An 11,500-nucleotide genomic window follows, 5' to 3' on the forward strand; every position below is an offset into this window, starting at 1 on the left:
GATTTATATTGAATTGATTTATATTGAAAATTGTGCAGATTTTAATGATTTAATGTGTGGCATGATTGCTAGTTAGCCTATTGCATATCTTTCCCTAAGTTTCTCAAAAACAAGTGAAATCTCAAAAAAGTGTCTGGACCCTTTCCTTCTATAACACTCCATATACATCATGAATTTTGTTAAAAAAAAAAAAAGAACTTTCCTTAAAAATTTTTTTTACAGTGTTGCCTTTCAAAGCCAACCATGAATTTGTAATTTTACTCAGCAAGCATTTTAAAAAGTTGAGTAAACAAACTAACACATTAGCTCAAATTCTATTCCTATTTAACCATGAATGACTGTGTACAGAGATTGAATGTCAAAAAATACTCTAAGAAAACCTGTTCTGGTATCAATGTCAGTCAAGAGTTTTACGGTCACCTGTCTTTGAGTTAAGAAAAAAATATGTTTCAGGTGATGGTTGACAAAGTGAGATGTTCTCAGTTCTGCTCCAAATCTCTGACACAATGGGTCTGCCCGGAGGGTCGTCCAGATTCTTGTGTCGCTTATGCACCATGTAGTACAGGGGGGTGCAGGTGTGTGGGACATACAAAAATGCTTGTGCTTTTTCATCTATGATGTTACGATTGACTCCTTCAAACAATGTCTCTTTGATCTGTTCATTATAGGTGGAAATGGGGTCAGAGGGCAGTGGCATGTAGAAGTGTTGGTCTGACAATTGTATTTTGAATTCAGAAACAAACAATTGTGTTAGAAATTCGCCTGTCGAATTGCAATGGTTGGTTCTGACTGTAGCTTTTTCAGAGATTGTAGCTCCTCTTTGCTCAGGATGGGCTTCTTCATTTTTTAATTCTGTTCACACTAAACCTTTACCTCGTCTTCCAAAAGGTAGCAATAATGATTTTGATGTTTGGGAGGGGTGAAAGTAGTCATAGGTTTCAATTGAACCCCCTCAATGTCAATGACACAGTAGGCCTATAGGCTAGCTATTTCTTAAAAAAAAATACAAAACAATATGATCACAAAGTAAAAGGAAAACAAAAAGAGCATTTGCAGGAGAGGTAGAAAACCCCAGAGAGGCTTGTGAGGCATCTCCCCCTTTCAAATTATTATGGAATTATTATTTACATAAATTATTTGTCACAAAGAAAAAGTTTACACAATCTAAAAATGTTAATTTCTAAACATTGAATTCCCATCCCTGCAAATATGGTGTTATGCTAAGGTACTATCTACTTGTAGGCCTAATGTTCTCTCAGGTAGCCCATAGGCTAGGAGGCTATATACTGTATGGCTATTCTGCAAAAACCAAAGGGAAATTCAAAATTCTCCAAGATGGACTAAAAAAAGGGCATATCTTTCAGAGGGTTTTTGATAACAATCAAAGAAACAGAAAGGCACCAATTCACAGTCGACCACTCCTTCTTACCCTCGTGCACGATGGTGAGTGAAAAATTGGGTATCCAAACGGATTTGAATATTTTCAGAGATGAAAATAATTTGAACCTAATAGATGTGTTCCCCGTTTGCCTAGGACTATACACATCAAAACTGAATATGCATGGAAGGTGGGTCACAAAATACAACAAAATGCACACAAAGTGCAATAAACAGTACAACTTTGGAGAAAAAAAAGTATTATGAGCACAGTAAGCTTACGTGCAAACCTGGAAACAAGTTTTCATTTTGTAATTACGCTTTATAATGTATGTTTAGGTTTGCCTATAGTGAAAGTTATAAACCAACATACTAAATATTGTGTTTCTGTGGTAATAAAATGGAAGCAGTGGTATTAGTAGTAAAAGGTTTAACCGTGTTAGTCAGGGACTGGCCTCTCAGCTGGATGCATCTCAGTTCAAGAAGATACAGTGGTTGCCTTGGAGATAGATGCCTTCTCTGCCCGAGTTAAAGCCCAATAGCGTAGAAACAGGAAGAGGCCTGTAGGTTGTAATAAGCATTTTGACTGAATTACAAGAGCTGCTCTTGGAAGATGATAAGTCTGTGTTTGTATACAATAGTGAGACACATTGGTGTAGCTGTAGGTCCCTGACCATAGACCACAGTATCAGACTGGGTTGTTAATCTGGTGTCAATGCCACAACCAGGACATTACCTACAGTGTTTTACAATGCCTTGCGAAAGTATTCGGCCCCCTTGAATTTTTCGACCTTTTGCCACATTTCAGGCTTCAAACATAAAGATATAAAACTGTATTTTTTGGTGAAGAATCAACAACAAGTGGGACACAATTATGAAGTGGAACGAAATTTATTGGATATTTCAAACTTTTTTTTAAAAATAAAAAACTGAAAAATTGGCCGTGCAAAATTATTCAGCCCCCTTAAGTTAATACTTTGTAGCGCCACCTTTTGCTGCGATTACAGCTGTAAGTCGCTTGGGGTATGTCTCTATCAGTTTTGCACATCGAGAGACTGACATTTTTGCCCATTCCTCCTTGCAAAACAGCTCGAGCTCAGTGAGGTTGGATGGAGAGCGTTTGTGAACAGCAGTTTTCAGTTCTTTCCACAGATTCTCGATTGGATTCAGGTCTGGACTTTGACTTGGACATTCTAACACCTGGATATGTTTATTTGTGAACCATTCCATTGTAGATTTTGCTTTATGTTTTGGATCATTGTCTTGTTGGAAGACAAATCTACGTCCCAGTCTCAGGTCTTTTGCAGACTCCATCAGGTTTTCTTCCAGAATGGTCCTGTATTTGGCTCCATCCATCTTCCCATCAATTTTAACCATCTTCGCTGCCCCTGCTGAAGAAAAGCAGGCCCAAACCATGATGCTGCCACCACCATGTTTGACAGTGGGGATGGTGTGTTCAGGGTGATGAGCTGTGTTGCTTTTACACCAAACATAACGTTTTGCATTGTTGCCAAAAAGTTCAATTTTGGTTTCATCTGACCAGAGCACCTTCTTCCACATGTTTGGTGTGTCTCCCAGGTGGCTAGTGGCAAACTTTAAACGACACTTTTTATGGATATCTTTAAGAAATGGCTTTCTTCTTGCCACTCTTCCATAAAGGCCAGATTTGTGCAGTATACGACTGATTGTTGTCCTATGGACAGAGTCTCCCACCTCAGCTGTAGATCTCTGCAGTTCATCCAGAGTGATCATGGGCCTCTTGGCTGCATCTCTGATCAGTCTTCTCCTTGTATGAGCTGAATGTTTAGAGGGACGGCGGGGTATTCGTAGATTTGCAGTGGTCTGATACTCCTTCCATTTCAATATTATCGCTTGCACAGTGCTCCTTGGGATGTTTAAAGTTTGGGAAATCTTTTTGTATCCAAATCCGGCTTTAAACTTCTCCACAACAGTATCTCGGACCTGCCTGGTGTGTTCCTTGTTCTTCATGATGCTCTCTGCGCTTTAAACGGACCTCTGAGACTATCACAGAGTAGGTGCATTTATACGGAGACTTGATTACACACAGGTGGATTCTATTTATCATCATTAGTCATTTAGGTCAACATTGGATCATTCAGAGATCCTCACTGAACTTCTGGAGAGAGTTTGCTGCACTGAAAGTAAAGGGGCTGAATAATTTTGCACTCCCAATTTTTCAGTTTTTTATTTGTTAAAAAAGTTTGAAATATCCAATAAATTTCGTTCCACTTCATAATTGTGTCCCACTTGTTGTTGATTCTTCACAAAAATGTACAGTTTTATATCTTTGTTTGAAGCCTGAAATGTGGCAAAAGGTCGAAAAGTTCAAGGGGGCCGAATACTTTCGCAAGGCACTGTATAAAGGCATGCTTTTACTTACACCAATGTAAATATGTTTTGCATCCATCATACCCTTAGATCTACATTACCGGTCAAAAGTTTTGGAACACCTACTCATTCAAGGGTTTTTCTTTATTTTTACTATTTTCTACATTGTAGAATAATAGTGAAGACATCAAAACTATGAAATAACACCTATGGAATCATGTAGTAACTAAAAAAGTGTTAAACAAATCAAAATATATTTTATGTTTGAGATTCTTCAAATAGCCACCCTTTGCCTTGATGACAGCTTTGCACAGTCTTGGCATTCTCTCAACCAGCTTCACCTGGAATGCTTTTCCAACAGTCTTGATGGAGTTACTGAGCACTTGTTGGCTGCTTTTCCTTCATTCTGCGGTCTGACTGATCCCAAACCATCTCAATTTGGTTGAGGTCGGGGGATTGTGGATGCCAGGTCATCTGATGCAGCACTCCATCACTTTCCTTCTTTGTCAAATTGCCCTTACACAGCCTGAAGGGACTTTGGTCATTGTCCTGTTGAAAAACAAATGATAGTCCCACTAAACCCAAACCAGATGGGATGGCACATTGCTGCAGAATTCTGTGGTAGCCATGCTAGTCAAGTGTGCCTTGAATTCTAAATAAATCACAGACAGTGTCACCATAACACCTCCTCCTCCATGCTTCACGGTGGGAAATACACATGTGGAGATCATCCGTTCACCCACACTGTGTCTCACAAAGACATGGCGGTTGGAACCAAAAATCTCCACTTTGGACTCCAGACCAAAGGACAAATTTCCACCGATCTAATGTCCATTGCTCGTGTTTCTTGGCCCAAGCAAGTCTCTTCTTCTTATTGGTGTCCTTTAGTAGTGGTTTCTTTGCAGCAATCAACCATGAAGGCCTGATTCACACAGTCTCCTCTGAACAGCTGATGTTGAGATGTGTCTGTTACTTGAACTCCGTGAAGCATTTATTTGGGCTGCAATTTCTGAGGCTGGCAACTCTAATGAACTTATCGTCTGCAGCAGAGGTAACTCTGGATCTTCCATTCATGTGGCGGTCCTCATGAGAGCCAGTTTCATCATAGCGTTTGAAGGTTTTTGCTACTGCATTTGAAGAAACTTTCAAAGTTATTGTAAATTTCTGTATTGACTGACCTTCATGTCTTAAAGTAATGATGGGCTGTCATTTCTCTTTTCTTATTTGAGCTGTTCTTGCCACAATATGGACTTGGTCTTTTACCAATAGAGTTATCTTCTCTCTACCTTCTCACAACACAACTGATTGGCTCAAACACATTAAGAAGGAAAGAAATTCCACAAATTAACCTTTTAAGAAGGCACACCTGTTAATTGAAATGCATTCCAGGTGACTACCTCATGAAGCTGGTTGAGAGAATGCCAAGAGTGTGCAAAGCTGTCATCAAGGCAAAGGGTGGCTATTTGAAGAATCTCAAATATAAAATATATTTAGATTTGTTTAACACATTCTTGGTTACTACATGATTTCATATGTGTTATTCTACAATGTAGAAAATAGTACAAATAAAATAAAAAGCCTTGAATGACTAGGTGTTCTAAAACTTTTGACCTGTAGTGAATGTAATATTGCATTATCAGCAGTTAAATTACCATGATGAGCTTTTTATCATTGACTTTTCATGAGATTGTGCTCCCGTACACAGGACTACTGTGTGTGTGTATGTATGTGTGCATGTGTGTACCTGATGTGAATGAGAATAAGGGCTGTATCTTATCTCACCATGGAGAGAGTTGATGGTGCAGAAGATGTAGAAGGCTGTCTCCCTCAGGGGGCCAAACTGGAAGAGCATGACCCCCCAGGAGACTCCCAGGAGCCAGGCCAGACCCAGCAGACTGAGCACTGTCCCCCTGTTCATACCCCTCTCCCTCAGGACAGGACTCTGACGGTGGGCCCTCACCACCTTCACTGTCACAGACCCAAAGCACAGCGTGTTCACCACGAATGTCAGCACGAAGTACGAGAAGGACACCGTGGTCACAGCAGAGTCAGTCAGCCAGCACCTATGGATGGACGGACGGATGGAGAGAGTCACAGACACAATCACATACATACACAGACAGGGACACATTCAGTAAATGTTTTACAGAGAGTAAGGGAGTCTTTGGTGATTTGAAAACACATATTTATCAATATCATGATATAACTTACATTTTAACAGCACCACCGTCTTGCAGGTATAATCTGTATTCTCCATATTTGCCACAAGCAACAATTATGGTAACTACTATGCCAGGTATTCCTGAAAGAGATGTGGTTTCCCATTGAGTCAAACACCAAGAGACAGCGTTGATTCCTTAAAGCGATGAAAGCTGGAAAGATCCAGAGATCCCTCCAGCTAGGAGCTGATCAAGCTGGACAATACCATGTGCAGATTGGTGAAACAGTTTCACTTCTCATTGATCAGGCCAAGTCCAGTCATACTTGTCCTCACCATTGACTTACTGCACTCACCCCATCCTACCAGGCTCAGTTTGAGGAGGTATCTGTTGACGTGGATGTTGAAAACCCGGATGATGAGCAGATAGAGGTGGAAGCCTTCCATGGAGAACCAGGTGAGGGTGCACAGCAGGGAGTAGTGGGTGGCTGCTGCCGTAGCAACACACAGGCCATGGACACCAAGAGAGGCTAGGCTGTCGTTGACGAGGAAGGTTAGGTTGAGGCACAGCAGCGCCACGCACAGGTGGATGTGGATGCACAGGGAATCATCAGATTTACCCCTTCTGGGGGAAGAAGAGATTTGAAATCTAATGTCAAAATCAACAACATAGCAAAGCTCCTTGTTAAGGCAGTTCCTCTCTAGGCTCCTTCTGCTTCCTCTTTGGGGTCAGGTTTCTGTAAAAGCACTGCGTGACAACTGCTGATGTAAAAAGAGTACTTTGAATAAAAAAAACAGGTTTTTCCAATGAGGATGTTCTGTTTGAGTGGCATTGTGTGTGGTGGCTCGTTGTTTGCATGTTGTGGACATAAGTATTAGTTGTCAGTATAATCTGACCTGAGGTGGATGAGGAGAGCCAGACACAGGAAACAGAGGGATATTCCACAGCCCACCCTGGACAACAACGTCAGCAACCACACAGAGGAGGAGCTCAGACTGGCATTGGAGCCACTGCCCGGAGACTGCCGTCAACAAAACACACAGTGGCTAGATCACACGTTGGTTGAGTGTTTCATTTTGGGTTTAAATGAATCCGTATCGTAGTACAGCACGATTTAAATTTAAAGGTAATTTCCGATTGAGCGAACATACAAGTCACTTAGCGTGAATGCAGTCTCCGCGAATGTGGGAACATTGCACTTAACTCTCAGTGGTGCTATACCGCAGATCTTCCGTAATACGATTTGAATCAAGCCCTTAATCAATTGATCGAAAGAATGTTAAAGTGAGGTCAAAACATATTCGAAGAGTTAGGTTCAGAAATTATTTCTCACCATAAGTACAGCGAAGAATGAAAGGTGGTTACAAGAGCATACTGTTTTATTTTCCTTTGTCTCAGTGACACATCCAGAGGAATTCCAATGTGCAACAGTATCTGTGAAACAAAGAGATACAGTAAAACATTTTCAATATATAATTTTGTGGTACATAGTGCTTCATAAAAGTATTTTGTTTAGTTAATAAATAATACTACCATTTTCAAGATCCCAGAACACACATGCTAGTGATTTGTTTTCCTATCAGAGAGAATAGAACCTGATTAGACCCTTCTCCTATCCAATCCACACCATATCATAAACATGAATTATTGGAGATGTAAAGCAATTGATCAATTTTTGACAGGTGAAAGAACAAAAACATAAATAAATATTTTTTAAAAAGAGAGTGTAATGGTTGATTGTGATGTAGATATGCACTCCTCACTAACCAGTGATGCATTCTGGAAGAGGAACGTTATCTTCATATAGCTCCTGAGGTCTGAGATGTCCTCTCCCACATCGACGGATACCACTCGACTGTTTAGGAGCTCAGTGTTGTTCTCCTCCACCTAGTAGGGATCAGAAGAGAGGATATATATTCTCTCTAAAGATACAAGTTAATAAGAAATGTCAGAGAGGACCACAATTCTCCTCAGAACCAAATACTTTAAAGGATATTTTTTTCTGTCGGCACTGGGCAGGATGTTTGAGTCACAACAACAAGCAACAACGTATTTCTCAGTGAACTTGTTCTCTTTTATCTGAAGTTGTGTCCACAAGTTGTGTTGTAGTGTATTTTGAGCATAGTGTAACTGGTAGCTAGCCTAATAGCATGCCAATGAGTGAATGAAGTAGGAAAGCAGCAGGCAGTTTCCATTGTAACTTTACATAGATGACAGCGATACAAGTGGTTGTTGGGTCTTTTCAGGAAACTGTCAACGTGCTCAAATCCCCGTCGTACAAATAGAGCTACTTTCCATAGCAGGCTGTCACGATGCAGTTTGATTAAGGGCTTCATTCAAATGTGCACTCCATCAGTGTATGTTGGTACCAATGTGTTGTCACTACATGATTCACAAACTGGAGTTAAATGAGAAAGTACCACAGATGTTTTTCTGTGCTTTTGTTAAAATCAGGATGTCCTGAAATATGTCTGTGTGTGTTATGAGTGCAGGTCTGTTTCATTAGAAATCTCTGAGATGTTGTAGTTGTTACTGTTGTTTTACCGGGAAGAGGCTGTCATCCTCAAACCAAAATGCTCCCAGGTTAACTTCCTCTTTCGTGTGTCCCAGAATAGCATTCAAAGCCTCAGTAGGAATCTCCAACCAAATGTCATCCATCTCCTCCAACGTGGCCTGGTGGAGATGGAGAAAGAGTTATACATGTGATTACTGACTATCTCCCCATTTTGCTTTTGACCTCTCTCTCTTTCCATCACTCCATTTCGTTGATGCTTACATTATTGGTGGAGGGTAGAGCCATTCTAAAGTTTAGCAAATTGTTCTTCTTTTGTGATGTCACTGAGCCTTTGATGCTGTCTAGGATCACTTTCTGAGGTCCCTGCTTGGTAATGTTGTGAAATGTGCTGTTGTAGGGAATAAAAAAAAAACACAGTTATGAATAATCCAACCCAAAACGAATCCATGAAAATATGTATAGCTTTCCGTCAGACATTGACATAGCTCAAATTACATTAAAAATACATTTCAGTCAGGGCCGGACCTAGGCATAAGTAACATAAGCAACACAATTTTGCTTAGGTCCCCCAAAAGGCTAGGGTCGGCCCTGATTTCAGTTCCAATTTTAAGTGGACTCACTTTATTATGGAATGCAACTGCTGACCAGTCATTTTTGTTTTTGCCTTTCCTTTACATTTTCTGATAGATACATCAACAGAGATCAGGTTATTATTTACAGAAGTATGTTTAATGTTTTCACAATCACATTCTCCCGCAATGCATCGGGTGTTGGTTATGTCTTTATTTTTACTAGCAGTGGTATGATTTGTCATGCTAATAAAGGTCCATTGAGCCACACATTCTATTAGAAGTATTTCTTTGCCGTCGTTAACATATGGCTGCAGGATGTTGATGGCGCAATCTGTAATTAGAGAACAGAGTCCAGGCTATTGGTCAAATCAACTTACACTTAGTTAAAACACATGCTTTATTTTGGTTAATGACAGTAGAAGACTAGATCATCTACACATGATTCCTCTCGGGCAAATGGGCCATGTTTGTTTCAAACATTTGAGAATAACCTGAATAAAGTTTAAATAAATGAATGCAAATGTGTTACTCAGATTTGAAATAGTGTTTTCAGCAGATGGACAACAAGGTCGAGAAATGGCACTTTGCTGTAACAAAATTACCTGGTAATCCAGACGACAAATCAGGATGTTTGCAGGTTGTGTTCCATGTGAATGAAAATGACACCTGTCTTGAGAATAAATCGATGCACTGCTGGATATGACTTATTTCCATTATTAAAGTACACATCCGTGTAAGACTGGACATTTGATAAGTGCTGAAGCATTCATGCCCTGGAAGCATGGCAAGAAATTTAGCACAGATGAGTTTCACATGTACCCTGTTTCTCTTGCGAGAGAAACATGGTAAAATAAATCTAGTTAAAATCTAGTTGAACCTACTGTTAGAATTTTTTGTAGGCTTACTTACCTTTTTTATCCACACAAAGTCGCTTATGTGTTGCAGGCTTTCTTTGGGGATCACAAACATCCATACAACCTGAAACAAAGAGTAGATGCAATCCCTGAACAGTATTCCATGACTTACTGAAGTTTCTTCAGCTTAATACAAACTAAACACAAAAAATACTTTCATGATCGTTAAATTATGAAACAGTCCTAATGACAATATACAATAATGTAATGTATTTAATCATTTAGTAATAAGTACTAAATTGTTTGTCAAGAACACCACTGAACTACAAAAAGTTACATAGTCCACCATCATGAAAGCTGTTGTCAATGTATATGAGGAAATAGATAAAAAATAAAACATGCAAATGTAATATCAGTCAAAGTAACACATTACAGTATATATAGGTATTTTATTTGTCATGTTAATCAACAATGGACCTAGAAAATTCAGCAAATTGAGCACAAAATGGGATCACTTGTAATTGGAATACCAATAAACATGACTAAACATCCATTGTTTATACTGTAATACTGTAATACACAAAAAGTGTTCTATTTAAAAGACTTACTAAACATCCAGGCAAGAAAAAATATTTGAATATTGTGAATTTGGAGTGAGAAGAGACATTTCAATACATTAGCCTTGTTAGTTAGTTAGTTAGTTAGTTAGTTAGTCTACACATTGGTCTATACTCACCAGGTTGGGAAGAGGATGCTTTATAAACCACCAACACAAAGAAATAAACCACCAACACAAAAACGCCATAGCCAAATTGTGAAATTTTAAACATATTAGATGAAGATGGAACTGTAAATTAGAAGAAGACCACATTATCAGATTTCAGGAAAGACCTTAAATAGCTGGCCGCAGTGGAACTATACAGACACATAGTCACGTGAGCCATATTTCAGTGGTACATAACCTTACGTAAAGTGTCATATTCATGTTCAGTATACATGCTATACATTTTGTTAATCAACTTAACAAAAACACGTTGCAGAAGGGGTTCAACTTACCTTTCATATGAATTGATTCCTTTCAAGCTCCGCACTCACACCGCTCTGTGACTCTGACGGAGAGAAGTCAATATCAAGGGAGGAAAAATTCAATGTTTTGCATGTGGTGGTTAAAGGTCCACTGCAGCCATTTTTATCTCAATATCAAATAATTTCTGGCTATCAATTAATAAGTACTTTACTGTGATTGTTTTCAATTAAAATTGTCAAAAAGAAACAACAATAGCATTTTCTCCAGCAAGAATTGTACTAGGACTGTTTAGGAGTCGTCTGAACTGAAAACGATCTGTTATTGTCAGAAAGGTTTGGTACTCTCTTTCGTAATAGTTTATTAACTAATTTACCACCTGGTGATATCACCAAGCACACTCTTAGGAGAACCCTTTGACGAACCCTTTTGGTTCCAGGTAGAACCTTTTGGGTTCCATGTAGAACTCTTTCTGCAGAGGGTTCTACATGGAACACAAATGGGTTGTACTTTGAACCAAAAAGGGTTCTCCTATGGGGACAGCCGAAGAACCCTTTTGGAACCCTTTTTTCTAAGAGTGCAGGCCAAAACTCCATCCCACCAAAACAGAATGAAATTTCAGGCGGTCTTTTCAAACAACACTAGCAGTG

At 39.4% G+C, this 11,500-nt stretch overlaps 1 protein-coding gene across 3 annotated transcripts; it reads right to left on the minus strand.

Annotated features, from left to right (window-relative positions):
- Nucleotides 1–481: 481 nt before the first annotated feature.
- LOC106587149 (adhesion G protein-coupled receptor G3) lies at nucleotides 482–10,940 on the minus strand. 3 transcript variants are annotated; one of them, XM_014175211.2, is made up of 15 exons: nucleotides 10,883–10,940; nucleotides 10,563–10,673; nucleotides 9,882–9,950; nucleotides 9,575–9,745; nucleotides 9,021–9,303; nucleotides 8,662–8,788; nucleotides 8,430–8,558; nucleotides 7,653–7,772; nucleotides 7,419–7,461; nucleotides 7,219–7,319; nucleotides 6,782–6,906; nucleotides 6,241–6,509; nucleotides 5,938–6,028; nucleotides 5,509–5,789; nucleotides 482–1,938 (listed from the first exon to the last, which is right to left on the minus strand). In XM_014175211.2, the coding sequence occupies exons 1-15, from the start codon at nucleotides 10,887–10,889 to the stop codon at nucleotides 1,856–1,858; spliced, it is 2,010 nt and encodes a 669-aa protein (XP_014030686.1). In that variant the 5' UTR covers nucleotides 10,890–10,940; the 3' UTR covers nucleotides 482–1,855. The 3 variants fall into 3 exon arrangements, with proteins under 3 accessions (XP_014030686.1, XP_014030691.1, XP_014030687.1); XM_014175216.2 differs by having other exon boundaries at nucleotides 9,575–9,642; nucleotides 10,883–10,936; XM_014175212.2 differs by having other exon boundaries at nucleotides 6,241–6,506; nucleotides 10,883–10,936.
- Nucleotides 10,941–11,500: the final 560 nt, after the last annotated feature.

The sequence above is a fragment of the Salmo salar genome, chromosome ssa26 (assembly GCF_905237065.1).
Source record: "Salmo salar chromosome ssa26, Ssal_v3.1, whole genome shotgun sequence".
NCBI classification, from domain to species: domain Eukaryota; kingdom Metazoa; phylum Chordata; class Actinopteri; order Salmoniformes; family Salmonidae; genus Salmo; species Salmo salar.

Excerpts from the sequence above, each read along its gene's own strand:
- LOC106587149 (XM_014175211.2), bottom strand. Across the intron at positions 9,304-9,574 it reads TTTGTCGTCTGGATTACCAG|ATTGCGCCATCAACATCCTG; the intron begins GTAATTTTGTTA and ends CTCTAATTACAG. Across the intron at positions 8,559-8,661 it reads CTCTACCCTCCACCAATAAT|GCCACGTTGGAGGAGATGGA; the intron begins GTAAGCATCAAC and ends CATCTCCACCAG.